This window comes from Pseudonaja textilis, chromosome 14 (assembly GCF_049901715.1).
Source record: "Pseudonaja textilis isolate UNSWEBS1 chromosome 14, rPseTex1.2, whole genome shotgun sequence".
NCBI classification, from domain to species: Eukaryota; Metazoa; Chordata; class Lepidosauria; order Squamata; family Elapidae; genus Pseudonaja; species Pseudonaja textilis.
The window spans coordinates 13,435,058-13,460,600 of record NC_142003.1 but is presented as its reverse complement, the minus strand read 5'-3'; the positions used below and the strand labels follow the sequence as shown (position 1 = coordinate 13,460,600).

The following is a 25,543-nucleotide window of genomic DNA, read 5'->3' as shown; positions in this document are numbered from 1 at the left end:
GTTATTGCAGGAGTCACCCAAATATTTATTGACATAGTAGTTAAATGAATGTTACCAAGGGTATCACTAGGTATCAGTTTTTAAAATTCCTAGTCTTTAAGTGTGAAACTGATACAATTTTTCTTAGTATTTTAATGTGAAGCCAAATATGTGTGAATTTAATCTTAAACGAATAGCCTTATTGGCTTCCTGCAAGGCCTCAAAGATTCAGTTCTATGCTCCAGCCTGAGGCCCAGATGTGTGATGGAGCCTTTTACTTGGTCGTGTTGACTGTATGATGTTTTTATAATATTTTTTTTCCTCAACTATGTGTTTTAGGTTTCTAGGTGGTTTTTCTGTGTTTAATATTGTTACCTGCCAGGGTATTTGAATCTAACAAATGAACAATCTAGATCCGTGATGGCGAACCTATGGCATGTGTGCCACAGGTAGCATGCAGAGCCATTTGGGTGCGCATGCGAGCCCCAGCCAAACCTACCTGCACGGCGCATGGGCATGCCTATCAGGTGATTTGGGGCTGTTTGAGGCCATTTTTGCCCCCCCGGGGATCAAGGGAAGCCTCTGCAGCCTCGGGAGGCCGAAAAATGGGCCTTCCGGAAATACCTCTGGAGCCTGGGGGAGGCCATTTTCACCCTCCCGGGGGCTCGAGGGAAACTTCTGCAGCCTTTGGATCTGGAAGTGCCAAAACGGGCCCATTTTTTGGCCTCCAAAGGCTGCGGAGGCTTCCCTCGAGCCCCCGGGAGGGTGAAAACAGCCTCCACCGGGCCCCATAGGCCCTCTGGAAGCTGGAAATGGGCACTTCCAGTATTCCCGAAAGGCCCATTTTTCGGCCTCCTGAGGCTGCAGAGGCTTCTCTCAAGCCTCTGAGAGGGCGAAAAAAGGCCCCATAACTGGCCGAAAATCAGCTGGGAGGCACATGCATGCGCAGTGCAGGTAACGGGGCGGGGCGCTTTTGGCACCCCCACAACAAAAAGGTTCGCCATCATTGATCTAGGTAATGACAATCTCAAATAGATGGATGTGAAGGAAGAGAAAGAGAACGCAAATTGCATGATCAGAGCCATCTTTCTAATCCACAAATGTGCCCTAAAGATTGAGAAATGGGAGGGGGCCTTCCCCCCCCCCCATCCCACTCCTCCAATTTCTACCAATTCTGGAAGCAGGACCTGCTGGTTTCAGTCACCCTTCCTCTTAATGGGGGCAGCTCCCAGGACTGGCCTTAATCCGTCATAAGCTACCCGGGCTTGGTACTTCTTGGGTCTACCAGAGGGGTCATTCTGGTTGGGGAAGAACGGCTGAATTCCTGCTTGATGCCACCTTCTTCCCATCTCCGACTTGTTTGGCAGCAGCTTTGCAACCCATAAGAACATCCGTGATTGATTTCCGGCTGGCTTTTCCCCACTGCTTCTTTTTAAACGAGTATGGAGTGTTCTCGACGCGACCCAAAACAAGCTGATTGGAAGATGTCTATGGAGAGTCTCAGTCATCCAGGTCATGGTTGTCCCAAAGGTGCTTTTCTAAAAGGCAACGGGACTTTCTTGTTTTTTTTTCCTTGAAGACATTTCACTTCTCATCCAAGAAGCTTCTTCAGTTCTGGTAGAATGCTCCCCCATTCATTCAGAACTGAAGAAGCTTCCTGGATGAGAAGCGAAATGTCTTCAAGGAAAAAGAAGGTCCAGTTGTCTTTTGAAAAAAGCGCCTTTGGGACAAATTGAGGCAGATTTAAATGTCTGTTCCTCCACCCTGGTGATCCCCAGCTTCCTCCCTCAAGCAGCCTTCTTCTCTCCTGCAGGTCAACATCAGCCAGTCTCTGGCCCATTCAGACCAGCAGTCCCTGGAGATCGACAACTACCTGGACTCCTCGCTTCTGGAGAGCTCCTTCATCACTTTCCCCGGCCTTCGGACGGAGGTGAGGAGCATCAGAGCTTCTTCTTTTCTCTCCATGCCCCCCCTGCAACTTCCGGCGAGGCCTGGAAATCTTTCCTTCTGCCTTTGCAGTCCTTCCTTCTGGTTGGCCAGGGAGCATCTTCTCAGGGACCTTTTCAGAGGTGGCTTTTCCCGGAGGAGAGCCAAGAAGGAGCCAGACATGATTTAGTTGTTTAATTAATTTCTATTAACCCCCCGCTCTCCTATCTCTAGCAAGGGACTCCGGGTGTATCATAAAACTGTTAAAGACAATTACATTGGGAAAGTGATTAGATAGATAGATAGATAGATAGATAGATAGATAGATAGATAGATAGATATATATAGACAGACAGACAGACAGACAGACAGACAGATAGATAGATAGATAGATAGATAGATAGATAGATAGATAGATAGATAGATAGAGAGAGATGATAGATAGAGATAGATAGATAGATAGATAGATAGATAGATAGATAGATAGATAGATAGAGATGATAGAGATAGATAGATAGATAGATAGAGATAGAGTAGATAGATAGATAGATAGATAGATAGATAGATAGATAGATAGATAGATAGATAGATACATAGATAGAGATAGATAGATAGATAGATAGATAGATAGATAGATAGATAGATAGATAGATAGATAGATAGATATAGGCAGACAGATAGATAGATAGATAGATGATAGATAGATAGATAGATAGATAGATAGATAGATAGATAGATAGATAGATAGATAGAGAAAGAGATAGATAGATAGATAGATAGATAGATAGATAGATAGATAGATAGATAGATAGATAGATAGAGATAGATAGATAGATAGATAGAGATAGATAGATAGATAGATAGATAGATAGATAGATAGATAGATAGATAGATAGATAGATAGATAGATAGATAGATGATAGATAGAGAGATAGATAGATAGATAGATAGATAGATAGATAGATAGATAGATAGATAGATAGATAGATAGATAGATAGATAGATAGATAGATAGATAGATAGATATGATACATGGAGAGATAGATGATAGATAGATAGATAGATAGATAGATAGATAGATAGATAGATAGATAGATAGATATGATAGAGAGAGATGATAGATAGATAGATAGATAGATAGATAGATAGATAGAGATAGAGATGATAGATAGAGATATAGATAGATAGATAGATAGATAGAGATAGAGATGATAGATAGTTAGATAGTTAGATAGATAAGAGAGAGAGAAGCTGAGAAAAAAAACATAGATATCAATATAGCTATGCAATGGGGCCCTTCACATCCACAGGGCCCGGCACAAAGCCAGGTCTTCAAGGCCTTATGGAAGGCCAACAGAGCTGAAGTTCTCCTCACCTCTGAGGGGAGAAGGTTGCAGAGGGCAGGGGCTACCGCAGAGAAGGCACGTCGCCTGTCCCCATTCTTTGGCTGGTGGGACCCCTAATGTGCCTAACCTGTCCAACCAAGTTGGACAGCAGAAACCACAGGAGAAGGTGATCCCTTAAGTAACCTGGTCCTTAGGCATGAAGGAAAAGAAAGGACAGGACAGGACAACCAAGGCCAAAAGACCAAGACCAAAAGACTGAGACCAAGACCTAACCTTTATTGTCACTTTTTTCTGTGAACACCCCGGCAAACATTAAAAAGTGAAATTCTGATGCCCGCTCTCAACAAAGCTATTACATAATCTAGTTGTTCTGCTTCGGATATTGTGAAGGCCCCTCCCAGAAGGTAACACGGGAAACAAGTCATGGAGAGAATGTATGGCATCCCAGACAATCCAGCGGACTCTGCTCAAGCATCGCTTCTATGCCGTGTCCTGGACTGAAGGAAGTGAGCTTCTAATAACCTTTTCTGCCGTCCTCACCACTCTCTGCACCGCCTTCCTGTCCGAAGCAATAATGCTTCCAAACCAGACAGTATTAGGGTGCGACAGGATACTTTCAATCGTCCCTCTATAGAAGGGGCATCTCAAGGACAGCCGGTGGGCTAAACTCTTGTCCCTTTCACTCTCTCTTCCTTTGTAGGCTTTTTCAGAGGAAACCAAAACCGATTTGATTCTGGACGATTCGAAAAGGTAAAATCCTTGGCTTCTCTTTATGAACAGCCAAGCTTGGCTCAGTGCTGCCACCTGCTGTTTGCAAGTAGAGTTCAGTCATATGGGAAGAAGGCTGAGAAAAGTAGACCATAATTGAGCCCCGAATTATAGCGTTAAGCCATGGCGGTTGTTAAGCAGGTCACCACATGACCGTGCCCAATTTTACAACTTCTTTTTGTAATGGTCTTGGGTGAATGCGGCAGTTGTTAAGCAAACCTTTTTTTATCCAGTGAGCGTTTTCTCTTTTGCTAGAAATCAGAAGTAAATGTTGCAGTTGGCAAAAAATGTTCACAGGATACCAATAGCAGTAGCCCTTAGACTTACAGCTTCACCGTGCTTTTACAGCCCTCTCTAAGCAGTTTACAGAGTCAGCCTCTTGTCCCTAACAATCTGAGTCCTCATTTTCCCCACATCGGAAGGAGGGAAGGCTGAGTCAACCTTGAGCCTGGTGGGATCTGAACTGCCAAATTGCAGTCAGCCGGCAGTCAGCACAAGTAGCCTGTAGTACCGCCCTCTAAGCACTGCGCCACCATGGCTCATATGGATGCTGCCAACAGCCACAAAGTTGAGCTAGTTGCCAAATGCCCAGTGGAGGGGGAGGGGCGATAGGGTCATCAGAACTTCAACATTGGGTGGTAAGTACTTTTTTCCAGGGGTCTGTCATAACTTCGAAGCTCATTAAGTGACCGGTTGTAAGTCAAGAACTATCTGTACAAATCTTGAGACTGGATTTGGAGGAAGGGGAAGCAGCGGGAGAGCTGTAGAGGGAGGTCTTGGAGTTCTCATCTTCCCTCTGTTCAATCTTTGTCCGGGAGCAGCCTGATCCGGTGGCAGTCCAACGAGGCCCTGCTCAACTGGCCAGATCTTCTCAGTGACCCATCCATCATGGGCAACACCATCCAGAAGCTGAAAAGAGGTCGGACCAGCCGTCATCTCGGCCTGGAGGCTCCTTTGGCCCCTGAGGGGGATGGCCTGACACCGGCTTTGCCCCAGGCTCAAGCCAGATACTTCTCTGCTTCCGGTAAGAGGGACGGGGGGGAGTAGAAGCCACTGAGGCCTTGCAAGGGACTTCGACGTCTGGTGTAGAATTGGCCCTTAGATCTGGGCTACCCAGATGGGGACCTTGTGTTGAAGAATTAGAAGGGTTCTTGGGGTCATGAGAGAAAGAACAGGAACAATCAGGGGATTGAAATTCCACCAGATGTTTACACACATCATGTGGCCTGGTGCACAATACAAAAGGGCAGAACCTTGATTGCACCATCGTGCTTTTTTTTGACCACATCCTGGAGACCCCTCGGGTGTTCCCTTTCTATATCTCTGCATTAGAAAGGGCTTTGCAGTGTAGAGCCAGGAAAAACTCTGAGCTTCACATCTTAGTCACACCTACCGCAAAATTAAAATGCTGGTGTGCTGAACCTGGCTAAGCCAAATCAAGCCATACTGAATGCAATGGGCCTTCCTGTTTCACCTCGACCTGCCACGAGTTTCCAGAGTCCTCAGAAGGGGGAATTTCTCCCCTATCAGGAGGCCAGGCCAACACGTGTTAGCAGTTCTCCCCACCAACCTCTCAAGCTGGAAGGAAAGAAAGAGGAGGGAGGGAGGGAGGATCTCTCTGACTGGGATGACAGTGACACCCAGAGGATTGAAAGAGGAGCTTGCAGACCAGTTTGTGCAGAGGAGACATGAAAGAAGGTGTCAGGTCCATCACCACTGGCTTGGTACCTTGCCGGTGCCCTGCCATGAAGGCAGGAGGAGGGAGGGAGGACAGGGGCCTTATTGAGTGCTATTACTTTAACTTGAAACATGAGAAATAGGGAGGGGGGGGACTGACAATGGAGGAAGATCGGATCACCAAGCCGCCTTGTACCTGGATCTTCAAGGCCGCTTGCCCTGAGAAAGGAATGATACCAGTTTGACACCTCAGAGTTTCTCAAAGCATTTTGCTGGCATCACATTGGCTGGCTGGGGGACTGTGTCAAGAATGAAATGCTTCACTTCTTCTGAGCTGCTATCGCTTCTCATCTTGTCATTCAAGTGGTAGGAGGGAGGGAGGGAAATGAAACGCTAAGCTTTCATCTGCGGACCGCGAAAGCCTGAACCTCGGCAAGGTCACTGCCGCAGGTGTTAGACGGACACCTGGACTGTTCCCATAACAAAAGGAAGTCTTACAATTGCACAATGTGAACACCCAGGGGTCAGGAGAAAGTGAGCCTGTTGTTTAATTAAGTGAACCTTTGAGCGGGAAAACCAGAGCTGGTTTTACGTCTGCAGTTCCAAGATGGTATATCCAATAAAGTTATACTTTGGGGAATTCAAAGATCCCGAGAGTGTCTACTCCTTTGGGGTTCACTAGTTGAACCTTTGACATTAAATCAGCTCTCACCAACTTAACACAGCCTACTCAGATTCTGACCCGGCCTTAGCAGAAGCAAAAAACACACTCCTTGTCATGAAAAGCCCCTCTTTATTTACCTCTTGTGAATTAATTGCATTTACCCACTGAAAAGTCCGGGCATTAGTCCTTCAAGGAGTTAACTGCAGTATAGACCTTATTGGTTCCTTGCAATAATTGCAAGACCGTGAGCTCCCAGCTGAAAGGCTGCAAATTAAGTTTTGGCAAGCAATTTCTGTGGCACGAAATACAATGAACAAGATCTTCAGAAAGACGAACTGTTGTCTCCTAGGACAACCACTCCCCTCTCCTTCTATTTATTCCCCAACCAGGGAGGGGCCATTCAGCGTCCACGTGTGCTTTGCTTCCCAAGTTGATTCCTTGTCCTCCATTGTTCCCCACTCCTAACAGCTCTGCACATACGTCTGTCTGGAACAGGCTCTAGCTGTTCTTCCTCCTCACTCGTATTAGCCTCCAAAGGCAGCTGCCTCTCTGGTGGCTGGGAAATGTCAGACAGTGTTGTGCTTAGCCGGCAGCAAGTGCAGATGGCTGAGGAGAGCGAGGACTCTAATGAAGGGCCAGGACCATCAAGGAGTGGACTGCTGCCTTCAGAGATTGTGGGGGCTGGCAGCAGCGATGAGGAGGTTCCCGAGGAGCCTGTGCCAAGTGCACATGCACGAAGGATTGCTTGCAGAAAAGAACAATTACAGCAGCACAGGTGACTCAGGAGTAAGGCTGCAAGATAATGGCCTCTCCCTCAAGAGGATAAAAGCCAGGTTTGGAAAAGCGTTCTTTGCAGACAGCAAAGAAGCTCTGAAACTCAACTGGTGGACATCTTAGTTTGTGTTTGGAGAATCTTGTAAATTAGTTCTTATCTCTGGGTTTTTGGCAGCCTTGACAAACAACTTGGCAAGGCTTTTTCTTGTCGGAACTAATTGTTGGAAAGCAGCCTTTTATCTGTAAAGGAACAGAATTATGATTAAACCTTGAAAGGTGGGGGCTGCTACCTTTGTCTGTGTTTGCTGTCTGGGAACCTGGTTGGGTCAGAACAGACGGCCCTGGCTCTATCTCTGCGTCCAACACAGAGCATCCATCAGAGCCTTCCCCAGACTCTAGGACTGGCCCAAGTTCCTCCCCAGCCTCCTCCTCATCCAATTCTGTTCTGATCCACGCCCTTTTCCAACAAATCAAACACACTCCAAAAGGAACAGAAACCTTGTAATGCTTTTACAAAATAATTAGCTGTGATAAACACAATTCTTGCCAAACCGTGCAAGGCTTGCCAAAAGATAACAGACAAGAAAAAAATTGAAAAATAAGAATCTTCAAATACAAACTCAGGATAACTGGAATGTCCACAAGGCTGTAGTTTCAAAACATCTTTGCCTCTGCAAATTAAATTCGTTTCACAGCTGGCTTTTATCTTCTTGGAGGAGGGGCCATTACCTTGCAGCCTTACTCCCGAGTCGCTCGTGCTGCTGCAGCTGCTCTTTCCCCCGAGCAATCCTGCATGCACCTGCACTTGGCACAGGCTCCTCGGGAACCTCCTCATCACTGCTGCCAGCCTGCACAGTCTCTGAAGGCAGCAGTCCACTCCCTAATGGTCCCGGCCCCTCATCTGAGTCCTCGCATTCCTCAGCCATCCACACCTGCTGCCAGCTAACCACAACAGGTGGGCCACAACAGCTGCCTCCGAGAGAGCTGTAACCTATCCTGCGGGGAGGGAGTGGGAGTCCGAAAGAAGAGCTTTGTATTTGGGGCGGGAACACCAGATCCCACCTTCTGACAGACCCGCCCCAATCTACCGTCTCAGGAAAGGGAGACTCGTGACTCCATTTATGACTCTACTGCAACCGGTTTATTTCGGTACAAGTCCTTTTGCTTCAACTAAATGGAATCGTGAGTCTTACTTTCCTGAGAGAGTGGACCGGGGGAAGTCTGACAGAAGGCGAATCTGACGTATCCCAAGGTAATATTGCAGGATCCAATCTGGGTCAGTCCCCAGGACCAGAGGTTCAGCCATCCAAGCTTTTGGATTTGTGCTGGAGCCCATCCTCGGGGAAGGGCTCCCTAGTCGGGGGGAGGAGACACGGTCACGTGTCTCGGTCACTTCTCCCTCCCCTCACAAGTTGGCCCCGGGGTTTTCCACACGGGGCCCAGAGAGGATGGCTGGCCCCTCCTCCTTGTGGGTGGGAGGGCATTGTGTTTGACGGGGGAGGGCTCCTTTCCCGGCAGTTGCGCAACGCCTTATGTTGGCATGGTGGAGTGCTTGGTTTTGTGAACCAAGACAGGCCAGGCCATCACCCACCCAGCCACCCTCCACACCACCCCTCAGAGGCGCCACTTGCCCTGAGAACTTGGTTTGTTCTTCCCATAACAGACGAAGATCTGATACGGCAGATTCTTGCAGACGGAGCTGGTGGCATCCCTTATCTTCAGGAAGTGGGAAACTGCCCCAAGGTGGAAACGGACCTCCTCTCGGGGCTGTAAGTCTGTGGAGAGGGAAAGGGATGTGCTTGAGGGGGGGAGGGAGCACTCAGAAGGACCCCCTCCCATTCTTCTGGGTTGAGTTCTTGTGCGTGTGTGTGTGTGAGATGCAACATATTGAAAAGGGGGCGGTGCATTGCGTAGGGCTTTTCTTGGCTGGCTTGCACCTGGCCTCCCACCTGGTAAGCCAGGAGGAACCTGGGCTGAGAGCCGAGCGGGTCCACCCGAAAAGTCTCAGTTTCTTCCTGCCAATATTTGAAGGAGTTCCTGCATTGGATTATTCTGGTAGGTCGAACGTGCCGGGAGACAAGATGGAAGCCATCGTGTTGCAGAGGCTGAACGAGAAAGGCCAGAGCGTGGCGGTCCCTGGCCGGGAACTGAACCATTCTGCCAAATCAACCCGAACAGGTAACCTTGTTCTGGCCTGTAATAAAAATCATCCATTCGGGACCACTGGAGACGCGTGGACAATATATAAGAGCCTTATTAGGAAGCTTTTGCAAAAGGGAATTCCGCCCTTGGGCAGAAGACCTGGTTCCCAGGAAGGCTGCGGTTTATATACAGGTTCAAATACTGAAAATAATCTCTGCCCCTTTCCTGGGTTCACAATCTATCCAGCTATGTATCCAGCTATGCAACACCCCTATTTTTGTAGCGTAACATCTGTTTCTTCGTCCTGTTTAACCCGTTTCCATTTCCAGTAATCTCCATCATTAACATGCCACTGGACAGCGTAACCTGCCAAATATATAACCTTTCTACAAAACAATAGAGAATTCTTTCCAGTAAGTTATCTTAGGTTAACACAGAGGTTAAAAATGGTGTTGCCATTGCTTTATGTTTTCACAGGTATAATTTTGCATATCACGTGGCCACGTGGCCCACATGGGAAAATAACAAAGTCCTCAGGCCTCCCACACCCCTTCTTAAGGAAGCATACAAAGACCTGACGCTTTTTAACTTGCAGGGGGTCTCACAGCTGCCTTTCTGGAGGAATCTTAGTGCCAAAATGCCCAAGGAACCTGGTTTTAGAATTGCCCTCCAGGAGCTGAGCTGGGCTGGGCTGTTGCCTAGATAGCGTCTGTTCCTCTTTCCCTGCAACTCCGTTGTGACTGTGTCACTTTTCTACCTCTTTGTTAAATAAGTCCTAGCCCTAAATTTTTCTTCAGTGTGGCTCGTATACTCCTGCGCCAGCTGGGGCCTTGTGCCAAGATTTACCCCCCCACCCTGTTTCTTGCCTGCAGTTGTGGACCACAGTCTCCAGAAGCGCCTGCTGCCCTCTTGGTGCTCCTACTTGGCCCATGCCATCAGCCTCCTCCTCCTCCTCCTCTGCTTTGGCGTCTCCGTGTGGATCGGAGTGGGGTTCAGCTCCAGCGTGGCCCTCATGTGGCTGATCTCAGGGATTTTTAGCTTCCTCTCCTCCTTTTTGCTCTGGGAACCCCTCAAGGTAAGGTAGAAGATGAGACCTAGAAGATCACGCTGGGTCCCTTCCTCAACTCCCTTTGGTAGTTGGTTTCCTGTTCTCTCGGGGCACCTTCCGTTCCTTTACCTCCCCCTCGTTTTCATGTTCCACCTTTTGTTCTTTTGTTTGTTTGTGTTGCTAAAATTGGAGTAGGCATCCAAGAAATATTTTTGCCCATTGTCTCTCACCTTCAAGAGAAACTGAGCTGTCAAAATGGTTGGGGAGAACCTCTGCTGCAACTCAAAACTTATTTGGTTTTCAGGAAGCTACCTAATTAGATAATAGGATAACTTCATTGTCACTTTGAATGTACACTAATCAGCATACATTAAAATAAAATTTCGTTGCATACAGCTTTCAAAGGGTCACCACCTCCAATATACACCACATAACCATGACAGACTAAATCAGGGGTCCTCAGACTTGATAACTTTAAGATTTGAAGTGTGGACTTCAACTCCCAGAATTCCTCCTCCAGTCATGTTAGCTCAGGAATTCTGGGAGTTGAAGTCCGCAAGTCTTAAACTTGCCAAGTTTGAAGACCCTTGGACTAAATGAATCAACGCAAAATTCTACATATATTATATGACACAGAGAAACAGCACAATCTAGTTCAGATGTATACATGTACACGGCAAGAAAAACGGATCTTGCAAGTTTATCAGATGGAGGGCCTAGGGAACCAAGCTGTTCCAGAATCTGGAAACCCCCTCCCAGAGGGGACCAACAGAAACAGACCTTGAAGCCCCCGTGTGGAGTCTCTAACAATGCTTTGAGCTCTAAGCGCATAGCACTTATAAGCAGTATCCTGAATAAGAGGAAGCAAGCTTCCTACAATCTTCTCCACTACCCTTACCACTCTTCCTAGGGGCTTTCTATCTGAGGCGCTGCTGCCAGCAAACCAAACAGGGATGCGGTTTTGTTAAAACGCTCTCAATCATGCCTCTGTAAAAAGCGGCTAGGACAGAAGGAGAAAGAGGTGCTCTGATGCATTTCAAAGATCAGTCTTTGTTCAGGGTGCCAAGATGTCTGACTGCCTGGGCAGCGTTTATTCTTTTATACCATTTTTACAAGCAAGGAAGAGTAGCATAGATACAGTATTTGGATTGGAGAATAGATCCCACATAGGTGCAACCTCCCAACCAATCCTTAATGCTAGTGGTGATGTTAGTGAAATGAGGTCACCTATATGTCTGGAAAGTCCGGGACTTTCCACCTTCACCAAGATATAGGGAATGAGATCATGCAAATAACCAAGCGGCCCCATATAGGTTTTTAGACACTGCAGTTTGCTGCTAGCATCTAGCGCCATCCATAGGATCTCAGTAGCTACTACAGTGCTCTCCTCATCCGACGCAGGAAATGCAGGTGCTGCTTTGCACGCTTCACTATGGATGACTTGTGGAGAGAGCAGTTCAGATTGTTAGTTATCTGCATCCTCAAATACTTAATACTATTGACCATCTCTGCAGCTGGATCCTTGATACTGAGTGAAGCATGACCATGCCGGTTCTTTCTAAAATCTACAATGAACTCCAACGGCTCCTGGTTCAACCTGGTGGCTGAATTATTTACAGGCCAGCCTCTTACCTTCTGCTTGGGAAGATCCGGGCCGGGAGGGCAGAGAGCCAGTTCTGTGAAGGGAGAGGAACCTAAACACTAGCACAATATGCAGGGATTGTTGAGGACAGTTGCACCTGGAGCATATTCCCCTTGGGGTCCAACAAGAATCCCTGATGGTCTGTTCAGAGGAGGGGTCCCCACAAACTTGGCAATTTTGAGACTTGTGGACTTTAACTCCCAGAATTCTCCAGCCAGCTGTGATGACCCAACGGGGCGTGGCACAAAGGCAACACAGTCAGATAATCAGTAGGAGTCCCTTAATTAACTCCAACCTTGCCTCCAATGTCCTGGTTACCTTCTGGCAGGAGAAAAACTCTCCTAGGAACAGAGAATCAAGTCCAAAACATGATCAACAAAATCTGTAACTATAAGTCCAATCAAGGCAAAATGTTTGGCAGGGTATGAGCAAGAAGGCATGGCAAAACTCAACACAGTTGGAAAGACACCAGGGACACAGATAAACAAAGTCAACACAAGATAAACCCAGGTTGCTCTCTTCTCCGTTCCTCCCTGCGTGCCCTAGGATGAAGAGGGGTGGGCCTGGGTCTTCAGAGGACTCCCTCTCCCCTGCTCTGCCCAGCCAGACTTTGCCCTTCCCCAGTTTCCTCCACAGCCAGTGGAGCCACTCTCCACTCCCTGTCAGCTGCTCATCTATGAAATCTTCCTCCTGGGCTTCAGACTCGGACAGGGGCGTGACACCAGCTTTGCTGGCTGGAGAATTCTGGGAGTTGAAGTCCACAAATCTTAAAAGTTGCCAAGTTTGGAGACCTCTGGTTCAGAGCATTGTGAACAGGAGCTGTCTCTAGAAGAGCAACGGAAGGCATTGATTTAACAGACCTTCCCTTGAAACGGGGGGTTGCATTAGGGGATCTGCAATGTCAACTCCCACTCTCCAGGGCTTTGATCTTTGGCCTGGTCTGTGCCTGCAGATTCTCCTGGAAGCCGTTTACTTTTCTCTGGTGGCCAAGCGCCTGCACCCCGAGGAGGACGACACCCTGGTGGAACACCCCATTGTGGAGCACATCTCGGAGAAGATCGGGAAGGTCCGGCCCCCTCAGGGCTTTGCTCTTTTCCAGGCCAAGGAAGAGGCCAGAAAGGTCAAGCTTCTGCACAGCCTGCTCAAGGTGCAAAGGGGTGGGGGGGAGGGGGCCTCTGGGAGGGGAGGACCAGAGCCCTGGGATTCTGCCCAATGAGAGGAGAAAGAGGAGACGGGGTCTCCGATGTCATCTCCCCTCCTGGCAGCAGGAACCCCAGATGTCCTGATTTAAAGGGGAGTCCGTGAGAGGGTGGGCCTGCAAGCATCCCCAGATCCCAGTGCAGAAACCCTTTTCCCTTCCTGGTTGGGGCAACCTGTGTGCAGGGGCTGCTTCGGGTTCTTCTCAGCAGAACGGCAAGTTATCAGGATTCCAGCTCTAATTAAATCATGATTCTCGAGCCAAACTTCAAAAAACTTCAAAGGTTTTATTAGAGGCAACAAACTGGCACTTCCCTGTATGCAGCCAACTCTGGCCTACGTATTTTTTTTTTTTTAAATAAAGTTTTAATTGGGTTTTCACATACAAAAAATACAAGTAAAACATCTTTTTTGAAAATAGCATGGTTCCGGGTTGAACTTCTTTATACAGACACAAAACTCAATTTCATGCTCCTTTTTGTGTTATATTCCATATCTTATATTATTCTACATTTTCTATATAGTTTTTCCCCTCTTTTAATTTTCTCAATTTTATTTTGATTATCTTATCTCAATTCAAATCACTATATTTATACTTTTATCTGTTCTGTTTCAATTTCATATTATCTTTTCTCATTTAACAAGTTTTCTCCTCTAGTTACTAATTGGAGTATGACACCTTTATATCTTTTAATTACACCCATTCAACTCTTATTTAAACTTCAATATACACCTTAAGGTTATGACCTTCAATATAATACATAATACATAACTTCCAATTGAATTCTGCTTGGTACATTCTTATAATACACACTATATTCTTTTTAAAAAAAGATTGTAAATATATATAAGTATAAACCCTCATTCCGTTCTAGTTCAGTTGTATCATTAATAATCATTAAAATCTTAACATATTTAACACTTCTTTTCAATTAAATATCATACTTCCTTAAAAACATATATAATCTCCATAATTAATTTTTCCCTTATTTCTCTTCGCATATGTTTTATAAATAATTAAATATACCTTTTATTACATTTATTTATTGACAAGCATTCCACTGAATTACGATAGCTATTTTATCAGAAATTTTAATCATACATTGTTTCATATTTTCTAAAATTATTTCTTTTTCTAATATAACCATACTATCTTATGTGCCTTTGCAGAATCCCCTTTTCCATTAAATTTTCACCCATTATCTCTAAATAGGCCCTGTTTCTCTATATTTTGTTTCTGTCCTTTATGACTTCTTTTCCTTTCTTTCTTCCCTCTCATCTTCTCCCTCCCCTTTTTACCCCCTTGTCTATCTTTTTCTAATTCTCTCTTCTGCATTTCCCTCTTCTGTTGCTTTCTGATTTTATACTTATTTTTCACTCTATTTTGGGGGGGGGGAGTTGTTTTTCTCAGTCTTAAACTTTCCATTCTCATTCCCCCCTTTCCTTTTTTCCCCCCATCTAAGATTACTTGTTCATTAAAGATGCCTTCTTCTTTGTCGCATTCTTCTTGTTCTTCAGGCATTTCTTGTTGTTTCTCATAATTCCAAATCTCCATTTCTAAAAACTGAAATACGAAGCCAAAAGAACCTCTCCCTTCTTGTCCATCTTCTTTGTAAGTTCCATTTTCAGTTCTTCTAAAAGTGGAACCATTTTAAACAGTTTTAAACAACCACCCGATTGATTTTAATCATTCAAAACAATAACCAAGAATCCAGAAATCATCAAGTAATCCAGATAGTCCCGAGTTATATCTTCTTATTTCTTTTTCAACTTTCTCTTCCTGGGGTTTTTGTTGCGATATTTCAGTTAGAATGTATCTTTTGGAAATCTTGTTGAGATTTTGCTGTAAGTTCTTTTTTAATTCCAGGCAGTCTCCTCCCTTCCAGATCCTGCCCTTTTATTCCTCTCTCCTTTCCTGTTTTCAAAAGCTTTTAATTATCCAGAAATCTTTATTATCCCTTTGACTTTTTATTTTCAGCATTAAATGCCTATAGATGTCAAAGTGGATTTTTTTCCAATTTCTTACTTAAGTCTCTTAGCTGTCAGTATAGGAAAAGGAGAAAAAAAACCAAATCTTTTCCCTTTTCTCTCCTTCGCAGCTTAAAAATCTTCTTAGGGAACAATGTTATTGTTTTTTCACAGTTTCAATTCCAGGGTACCTTATTTGTTGCTTTTGCTGTTTGACCCGGTCAACCAAAACTTTCACTTCTTATCTTCCTCCTGCACATTCTTTTCCGGTCGAGTTCTTCTTTGTGGTGGCCATTTCTGACCACCGCTGCAACCGCCTTCGGGAAAGGGAGTAATGGCCAGATGGGGAGGAGAGATGCGGCTCTCCTCAACCCTGCTGGCAGTCTCCCCCCTCTTCGCCACCTCTACAGGGTGGCTTAGCCCTGAAACCAGCCGGCTCGGGGTGCTCCAGCGGCGAGCACGGATCAAAGCCTCACAGAGACAAGGTTTCGGTCTGTCGCTGAAGAAGCTCAAACCGGAAGCCTGGCCTACGTAATTTACAGTCCCCTGTGACCCTGTTTCCCCCCTCCCCTCTGGTGTCTCATAAACCAGATTCCCCAATTGAGCATCTTCACAGGCTGGATGTCATCCTTCACGTTCTCCGATTAAATATATTTGTGGGCAAAAGCCCTGGTATTTTAGTTACAAACTTTTAAAAGTAAGAGTTGGAATGTTGGAATCTTCCAGATTTCCTCCACCCCCCCTTTTTTTAATGGCAGCTTCTAAAACAGGCATAGGAATGTTGATGAGTTGACACTCAAGTCCCCTTTCTCTGTTTCTCCTAGAACTGCTTTGTCTACATGTTCTTCCTGCTGGTCATCCTTCTTACCAACTACAGTGGGCCTTCACACAACAGCCAGGCATTTCTTTTGCAAAAGTCCATCAAGCAGCAACTTGGCACCACACAATTCCTGGATATTAAGAGGTATTTCTGCTGCATGGTCTACTGTTTACATGTTTAGCCTTGTAGACATTTTGATGACTACACCTAGAGTACTGCATCCAGTTTTGGTCACTATGCTATAAAAAAAGATGCTGAGGCTCTAAGAAAGAATGCAGAGACGAGCAACCAGGACAATTGGGAGACTGGAAACTAAAACATACAATGAACGATTGCAGGAACTGGGCCTGGCTAGTCTGGGGAAGAGAAGGACCAGGGGAGACATGAGAGCAGTCTTCCAGTATTTGAGGGGCTGCCACAGAGAGGAGGAAGGGGTCAACTTGTTTTCCAAGGCACCTGAAGGCCAGACAAGGAATAATGGATGGAAGCTGAACAAGGAGAGATTCAACCTGGAAATAAGGAGGAATTTTCTGACAGTGAGAACAATCAACCAATGGAACAGAAGTTGCCTTCAGAGGTTGTGGGAGGGTTAGGAGGAAGGCTGGGCCTCCTTGCTTGGCCCCTGTGGGCAGGGAGGGGTTAGAGGCAGGCAGGGAGAGGTTAGAGCAGCCTTCTTGGGCCCAGAATCCAGTGGCTGCAGTGGAGACCCCCTTCTGGGCGCAGGAAGATTGAGTAGGAGGATAAGGATGGAAAGTGCAGCTCCAGCCAAGGGGGAAACGGGGCTTGGAAGGGACTGGAGGGGCTTTGAAATCGGGACAAGCATCTTCTGTGCTGAGTATAGTCGCTCTCTCCTTTTCCTCCTTCATCGTGTTGGTGCAGAGTGGATGACTTCTGGCTTTGGGCCACGCAGGGACTGCTCCCCTTTCTGTACCGGAACCGGTCCGCCCAGGGAAGCTCAGGTATCACCCTGGGGGTCCCAAGACTGCGGCAAATCCGTGTGCGAGAAGGTAAGTGGGAAGCGAGCAGGTCTTCATCTCTTCAACGATGAGCGCGGTGGTTAGAATGCGGCATTTGCAGGTTAACTCTTGTTCACTGCCACAATTTCAATCCTGGTCCACTCAAGGTTGACTCTGTCCTTCCGAGTTGGGTCTAATGAGGACCCAGATTGTTGGGGGGCAAGAGGCTGATTCTGTAAACCGCTTAGGGAGGGCTGTAAAGCATTGTGAAACAGTATATAAATCGAAGTGCTATTGCCCTTCCTTCCTTCCTTCCTTCCTTCCTTCCTTCCTTCCTTCCTTCCTTCCTTCCTTCCTTCCTTCCTTCCTTCCTTCCATCCATCCATCCATCCATCCATGGTGCACAGTGGTTAGAATGCAGTATTGCAGGCTAATTCTGCCAACTGCTAGCAGTTTGATCCTGATCGGCTCAAGGTTGACTCAGCCTTCCGTCCTTGCGAGGTGGGTAAAATGAGGAGCCAGATTGTTGGGAGTGATAGTCTGACTCTGTAAACTACTTAGAGGGGACTGTAAAAGCAATGTGAAGCACTATATAAGTCTAAGTGCTATTGCTATTAGTAAATCATGCACCATGTTCCGGGTGTGGACTAGAAATAATTGGTGTAAGAAACAAGGGCAGCTTCCTCCCTGCCACAGTCTTATTTGGTAAGACTGGTCTTACAAATAAGACTGGTCTTATTTGGCATCTTCTACCAAAGCCTGACTCTTCTCTGGATTGCTCAGGTGCTCCAGATTTGATCTCTCCCGCTCTATGACTTTTTTGACCACGGACCCTCCGTTTGATTCCATTAATATGGAGCCTTTCCTGATATTTGGATAAATCAGGACATGCTTTCTTATTAAGTAGTTTTACTTATCAGATTTCTATACCAGTCTCACCTATGGGATTCTGGGCAGTTTACAAATAAAAAGTATAAAAAGAGACACCATTTTTTTTTTTAAAAAAAATACCATGTTTCCCTAAAAATAAGGCCCTGTTTTATATATATATATATATATATATTTGGCCACCAAAAAGGGTACCAGGTCTTATTTTGGGGGGGTGTCATCCTCTGACTAACCTCACTCGCATGCATCGCCCCTGGCCTCCTTTTTGCTGTCAGAGGCCTTCAGGAGCTGCCAAGAGGTCTAAGAGCGGCATGCAACCTTGGGGGTGGGTGGGCGTGATCTTAATTAAGGCTTATTTGGGGGATAGGGCTTATATTGGGTATAACGTGTACGAAATCAAGCTAGGACTTACTTTCAGGGTAGGTTGTATTTTTGGGGAAACGACATATCAAAGAGTTAAAAAGAGTTAAAAAGTTCAGACTTGCAAAAGTCGGAAAAGGCAGAGGGGAGTGAGCTCAAGCCACCAACCACCCCCAAGGTTGCATGCCGCTCTTAGACCTCCAGGCTCTTAGACCCTTTTCCTCCAGGCCACGCAAGTGGAGTCCCGCCTCTCCTTTGGGGGCGCTCCCAACCTAGCAAGCCCCGCCTCGGTCCCATTCAAAGGCAAAGGAAGTCCCCATGCTGCTCAGTCTGGTGCCCGTGGCTTGAAGAGCAGAGCTGAGAACCATAGAGACATTCCAGGGGAAAAGGCCTCAGTAGGAGCATCGCCCAGAGTGCTGAGCTCAACAGGTTCAGACCCGGCTAGTCACCGGAAGAGGAGAGCGGCAGGAAATCCCATAGTCCCACCTGGGAAGTTGAAAAAAAACCCAGTCTGGATGAAAACAACAACTAGACACTTCTGGTTAGGCGTTGTTGCCAAGTAAACAACCCAAAATGGAGTTTGGTCCTGTTGCCATGATTCAACCTTTAGACACCTTTGGCCCGCATGGCTGAGTCCTCACTGAAATAGGGTGGCTGGATGGTTTTTGTCTCTGGAGAAGAAAGCTCAGGAAGAAGCACCTTTGCAGGGGCAGCTGAGAAAACATGGCACCCCTTTTCCCCAACAGAGTGCTTGAATTCCCTGGAAGAGGCCCTCCGTGGGACGAGGGGAAGATGCGCTTTTAGTTCCAACAGCTTGGACACCTCCGGCTACACGGCTGGCTGGAAGAGCCCCTCGGACAACCTGGGGCCGCTCTGGACCTACTCTCCTCCTGACCTGGCTGGGTGAGTGGAGCCACTCCCTTCCCTCCCTTTCTCTCCCCCACACAAGTAAAAAATGACCATTCTCCATTTTTAGTGTGGCCGGTTGCGTTTCCTTCTGACTTACCTCTCGGCCCTGGAGCCATTTCCCCTAGGCCTCTTCAGGGCTGCCCCAGCGGAGATGAGTCGAGCTGTGGGAAGGGCAGAGGAGAGGCAGAGATAGCTGGAGGACTTTAGCCAAGATAAAATCCTTTCCTCTGAGAACCAAGGACTTTCCCACCAGGTGCAAGGAGGTGGGATCTGAGACCAAAAGTGACCCTTGGACCGTGGCCTGATTGGACCACGTGATGGACTACATGGACAGGGGGAGGAAAACTTTACTTTTAACTAGGGGTTTAGAGTTGGGTTTCCCCAGATGGGCCAGTAGGACATGCCTAATAAATCTATAGGGTGTTACCCTAAAAGAGGACCTGACCTGGGGGGCTCACATTGCAGCCCTGGTCAAAAGGGCCCAGCAGAGGTTATACTACCTGAGGCTTCTCAGGAAACAACAATGGAATGAAAAACTGTTGGTGACCTTCTCCCGCTGCACCATAGAGAGTATTTTAACTTACTGCATCTCTGTATGGTTTGCCAATTGTACTGGGGCAGATAGGACAGCCCTCCAGAGGGTTAATATCATTGCCCAGAGGATCCTGGGTTGCCCCCTCCCACCTTTGGAAGAGCTTTATAGCTCCCGCTGCCTTGAGAAAGTTCAAAACATCCTCAAAGATCCATCTCATCCTGGGAACCCCTTTTTTGAACTATTACCATCTGGCAGGCGGTACAGAATAATAAAAACAAGGACAAATAGGCTGAAAAACAGCTTCTATCCCAGGGCAGTAGCTCTTTTGAATTCTACTGTATATTGCAATAGGAATGCAATATCAGGGGTTTTCAATTCAATTATAAAGAATGTGAAAGAGTGTGTTTATTTTCATAGTCATAATGTACACTGAAGATAGTATTTAATTTCGTTGTACGAGGTGCAGTGACAATAAACTAAACTAAACTAAACTAAACTTTGAGGAATATGCCTGCCTTGGAGTTCGGATTCCGTTGGGGGTGTTTCTTGGAACCCTGACGCTGCCATCATCTGTGGTCCACCTCTTCTTCAAGAGCTCAGGATAGGTGGCATCTTAGTCCCTTATCCAGGTTTCCCCCCATAGGTAGTCGTTGACTTACAACAGTTCCATTTAGTGACCGCTCAAAGTTACGTCGTCACAGAAAAAAGTGACTTATGATCGTTTTTCACCATTTTTTGCCGCATCCCCATGGGACATATGATCAAAATTCAGACACTTGGCAACTGGTTCATACTTATGACTGCTGCAGTGTCTGGCAGATACATGATCCATCTTTTGTGACCGTCTGATGAGCAAAGTCAATGGGAAAACCAGGTTCACTTAACAACCGTGTTAACTAACTTAACAAACTGCAGTGATTCACTTAACGACTGTGGCTAGAAATATCATAAAATGGGGCAAGCTTCACTTAACAACAGTAACTTTGGGGCTCAACTTGTGCCGTAAGTCAGGGACCACCTGTGGTGGCAACGGGGGAGAGGGTTTGGGCTGTGGGGCGGAGGGCAGCGTCCAGGTTGGACCTTCCAGACTGCCAAAAATGAAAAGGAAGGAAGCATTTTTTCTGCAACCCCTTTTAGTTAAGAACAAGTCAGGGAAGGTGACAAGGGTCAGGCTAGAGTCACAATCGAAGAAGAAAAAGGGCAGAAAAACATTTAGGAGAAAACTGTCCCAAAGTCCAGTCTTTCGAGCTTATTCGGATTGCAAAGGTGTCAACTCATAAAGCATTCCTGGCTCGTCCTCAGTTGCCATAAGGGGGAAGCGGGGCGAGATCTGGTGAAGCAGTTCAGTTGCACATTCCGCTCATCCCTTTCTCCAGACTGTGTCTCGGGTTACCAAGCCCAGCCGGAGAGGCGTGTTTTCCACAGCCTGCGAAAGTGCTTCGTTGGAGAATGTGATTTATGACACACCGTGGGAGGACGGGGGAAAACAGGCTCATAGGTGGGCAGTAAATTACATAGGGCAGAGCCGGCTGCATTTGGAAAAGTGATGACATGTTGCTCCCAATAAATAATTGGATTTCTTTTGAAACTTGGCTCGAGGCTCATCAATTAATTAGAGCATTCATCGGAACCCTGACAAATGGTTTACAAAGACCCGGAAGGGGGCTAGAGAGCAGAAGGGGCTTTTCCGGCCATGCGTGACTCCTCCTCCTCCCCCGGTATTTCAGGGCCTGGTATTGGGGCTACCTTTCCATCTACGACAGCGGAGGTTACATCCAGGAATTGGGAACAACTCTCCAAGAAAGCAGCGCTTGCCTGCAAGGCCTCCAGCAGAACAACTGGATCAGCAACAGGTGGGTGACGAGGGCCGGAGAGACCCAAGTGGGAAACCGAGGCAGGCTTGAAACCCCCCCCCCAGCACCCCCAAAGCTCCTTGCTTGGCGATATTTTGACCCGTCTTCCCATCCATTGCAGGAGCCAAGCGGTCTTTGTGGAAATGACCCAGTATCATCCTGTTCTGGACCTCCATGCTGCCGTCACGCTCCGCCTGGAGTTCCCCGTGGCAAAACACGCCGTGCCAGCTGTGACCGTCACTCCCTTCCCGCTGCACCCCCTTGGCAGGAGGGTTACCCCGCAGCTGCTCATGATGGTCAGTCCCAAAGTTCTCCCTGCTCCTCCTTCCTTGTACAAGGCAGATGGTTGGTGCTGCTCCAAACCGGGGCCAGGCCTGGCAAAGGACCTTATGGACCCCTGCATAAAAACGGAGGAGGACTGAGTATCAGGAGGTTGACAAAATGGAGGCCATTTTCTTCACTGTCTGAATACTTTCCAGAGAACGACCCCCTGGGAACCCCATATTAAAACAACATACCTTTTGTGCTGCCAGCGTTTGAAAACAACATTTAATACGGCCCAGTACTTGAGTAAAATGGTTCAGCCGAGATCTGCAGATGTGGGACTGATTGGGGTAGATTGTAGGGGTGATACTGAAATATAATCTTATTTCTATACATCAAATTGTTGTATTTTACTCCAATGTCATTTTAAATTGTTTTTGTAGGATTTTATTAATCATTTGTACTTGGAATTCTGCATTTTGATAGGACCCATCGGCTAATCCATGAACTTAACTTTCCAGAGAGTCCGTGTTGCTACTCAGGGTGCAGCCAAGGGACTCACCTAGGAAGTGACAGAAGGTGTTGGAGGGACTCACCCAGGTTTGGCCACCTCCACCTCTCCTGGGAGCTCACCTGTCCCCTTTCTCCTCCCCACCCAGGTCTTCCTTATGATCCTGGTGGTCTATTTCGTGGTCTCGGAGTCTCTGGCCATCAAGAAGGAAGGCAAGGCCTACTTCGCCCTCCTCAGCAGCTATGGCCAGTGGCTGCTTATCCTGGCTTCCACCTGCACGGTGGTGGTCCACCTCAGCCAGGCCACTCTCGCTGAGCGGCAGTGGGCGAAATACCTGAAGAACAAGCGGGCCTTCACCAGCTTCTACCCGGTGGCCTCTCTCCACGTGGCCTTCAGTTGCCTGGCTGCTTCCCTGCTCTTCCTGCTGACAGTCAAGGTAGGGACAGGCATCCCTCAGGAGGCCGATGGAATCACTGTTAGGAAGGCTTCGGAAGACATGAAGGAGCAGATTTGTGGATGAGACAAGGAGCTAGAGCTTCCTCAGTGGATTAAATTGCCTCTCCTTTAGGATTTTGGGCAACCTGGGCGCCTTTTCTCTTCTCACTGTCCTAGAGTTGCTTTGGGAATGATTGGCAAGATAATATTGTTTGTGATGCGTAAGAATACAAAATAACAGTTGGAAGGGACCCTGGAAGGGCTTCTAGTCTATCCAACCCCCTGCTCAAACAGGAGACACCCTACACCAAGGGTGTCAAACTGGCGGACTACTAGCCGGATACATCACATGCAGGCCACCCAACTCCTCGAATGGGGAAAATACCGTGAAACGTCATGCGACGGCAACATGACGCCGTGAGTTTGACGCTCGTGCCCTATAGACCTATAATCTATGGCACGCATGCCACAGGTGGCACGCAGAGCCATTTTTGCGGGCACGTGAGCCCCAGTCAAACTTGCCTCACTGCGCATGCACGCACCTCCCAGCTGATTTTCGCCTGTTTGAGGCCTTTTTTTGGCCTCCCAGAGACTCGAGGAAAGCCTCTGCAGCCTTAGGAGGCCGAAAAACTGCCCCGTTTCATCACTGCCTGTATTTCCGGAAATACTGGAAGTGACAAAACAGGCCTGGTTTTTTTGGCCTCCAAAAGCTGCAGCGGCTTCTCTCAAGTCTCTGAGAGGCCAAAAAAGCCCTCAAACAGGCTGAAAATCAGCTGGGAGGCAGTGCAGGTAAGGGGGCGGCAGGGGGGATCGTGCACGCATGCGCAGGGGGCGCAGCCCCTCCTCTGCGCGCATTGCCTTCTGGATGCTGGTGCGTGAGCAGGCGTGCAGTTTTTGGCACAGGAGCCCAAAAAGGTTAGCCACCACTGCCCATTACCATCTACGTGGTGGCACAGTGGTTGAAATGCAGTACTACAGGCTAACTCACTGCTTACTCCTGGAGTTCAACCTTGATTGGCTAAATGTTGACCCAGCTTTCCATCCGTCAGTTAAAGGAGGACTCAGATTGTAGGGGGGGGGGCAATGGGCTAAGCTAGCGGGGTGACATGATAGCGGTATTTCAATATTTGGAACAGAAGTCACACCAGAGCAGGCCTCTCCGATCCCCCCGCCCTCCGAGAAGGTCTTCTTAGCCCTTGCTAAGCAAGGCTCCCTCCCTTCTTCCCAAAGGCTTCCCAGCAACTGCGCTTCATCCGACAATGGTCCACGTTCGGCAAAGCTTTGCAGAAATCGTCCAGGGAGCTGTTGGGCACCGGTTTGGCCTTTGCGATCCTGGCGTTGGCTTACACACAGCTCGGCTACCTGGTAATGGAGGAAACCCTGAAATGGGGAGGGGTGGGCTAAGGCAACATTGTCAGTAACTGGGGGGAGAGGAGAGAGGGGGGCCTTTCCTCTAAGTTGCCCTGGGGGGAGCCCCTTCTCCTGGTTTGACCCCTGACTCCGGCCAGGAGCCTTTTTTTAAAACACCCTTAGCAAAAACGCTTGCCTTCCGGCCATCTGGAGGGGAAATCAACAGAGTCACTTTTCTAGACGTGGTTTCTTCAAGGTAGCTTTCCCAAGGGAGAGTTTGGGACACTTTCCCAGGGCGGGAGGTGATCCCTCCCCCAGGCTCCCGGGTTCGGTTTCGGCAGTTTTATTTTTGGTGAATCAAGCTTGTTCTTAAATCTGTAAACAGAGATAAAAATCAACATTTTTTTTAAGGCTATGAAGCCCATTTATCTGGTTTTAAGAGAAATTCGAGCTCTCTAGTCCATCTTTGAAATATCCCAGAAATGCTGGCTTTAAAAATCATATTCTGCCGCCATGCATAGAGATGCGTTCCAGCACCGGTTTTATTTCCATGGTGGATTCCAAAGGATGTTTTGTTCATTGACTCCCAGGTCTTGGGGGCTCAGCCATTTGGGGCCAGGCTGGATGCAGTTACAGTGAGGGCAGATGGGCTGCTGCTCTCTGCAAGCGCTGGACTCGTCTGTCCAGGGTTCAAGGATCTTTGATGTCTTGGGCAGTGAGGAGGCTGGGAATCCACAAACCTGCCCCCCCCACCCCCCCCCCGCCCGGTGAGGCCATTTGGGCTTCCGCTATGCAGGGAAGGAGAGTCCTGAGCTCCGGGCTGCCTTCCTGGATTCACCTTCCTGGCTGACTAGCTTCCCTCTGTGCCTGCACAGCTCTTCTCTTCCACCTCGGGGGGCTTCTCCGGCTTCGGCCGGGGCGTCCAGCTGTCCCTCACCGGTCTGCACAGCGGCAGGAGCCTCCCGGGACCTGCGGGGCTTCCCCACCTCATCTGGGCCAGCTACGTGGTGCTGCAGCTGTGGTGCCTTGCGCGGCTCTTCCCCGCCGTGCTCATCCGTTGTTACCGCGAGACCCGCTTGGAGATGTACCGGCCGGCCTTCGAATCCCAGGACTACGAAATGGTGGAGCTTTTTCTCCGGAGGCTCAAGATGTGGATGGGATTCAGCAAAGCCAAGGAGGTGAGGGGGGGGAAGGGGAGCCCGTGTGTGTGTGTGTGTGTGTGTGTAAGTCTCGGGGTGGGGGTTCTCGGGCTCCTCTCGCTGCCCTGGCTAGTCTGGCAGGCCAAACCCAGCTCAAAAGGGAAAAGAATTCCTCCCCTCAGGTGAGGCTCGAGTCCTGTCCCTTGGGCGACAGCAATTCTGCGTCCATCCGATGCGCAAGGGGCGTGACAGAGGGCTTTCCTAGCCTTGGAGGAGGTGGAAGTCTCACCTCCGCCACGGAAGTGCTGTTCACTTCTGGCTGCGTTTAGCAAAGCGATGGCCGACTGGTGTGGCATCGAGAACGGCACCTGGCGTTCTGCGTCTGCAGGGAC

The 25,543-nt window shown here is 47.9% G+C and overlaps 1 protein-coding gene across 3 annotated transcripts in view; it reads left to right on the top strand.

The window, feature by feature from the left end:
- Window positions 1-25,543, top strand: part of LOC113438931 (polycystin-1) — a 210,331-nt gene that overhangs the window by 150,210 nt on the left and 34,578 nt on the right. For 2 of the 3 annotated variants that reach the window (XM_087912602.1, XM_087912601.1), the window contains exons 31-45: window positions 1,793-1,909; window positions 3,952-4,001; window positions 4,841-5,043; window positions 8,798-8,903; window positions 9,194-9,312; window positions 10,149-10,351; window positions 12,919-13,113; window positions 15,956-16,095; window positions 16,831-16,958; window positions 18,902-19,058; window positions 21,327-21,452; window positions 21,574-21,748; window positions 22,376-22,663; window positions 23,893-24,027; window positions 24,888-25,190. In XM_087912602.1, coding sequence (XP_087768728.1) covers window positions 1,793-1,909; window positions 3,952-4,001; window positions 4,841-5,043; window positions 8,798-8,903; window positions 9,194-9,312; window positions 10,149-10,351; window positions 12,919-13,113; window positions 15,956-16,095; window positions 16,831-16,958; window positions 18,902-19,058; window positions 21,327-21,452; window positions 21,574-21,748; window positions 22,376-22,663; window positions 23,893-24,027; window positions 24,888-25,190 — 2,445 coding nt within the window. The remainder of the gene's footprint in view (window positions 1-1,792; window positions 1,910-3,951; window positions 4,002-4,840; window positions 5,044-8,797; window positions 8,904-9,193; window positions 9,313-10,148; window positions 10,352-12,918; window positions 13,114-15,955; window positions 16,096-16,830; window positions 16,959-18,901; window positions 19,059-21,326; window positions 21,453-21,573; window positions 21,749-22,375; window positions 22,664-23,892; window positions 24,028-24,887; window positions 25,191-25,543) is intronic. The other variant, XM_087912603.1, reaches the window with a different exon arrangement.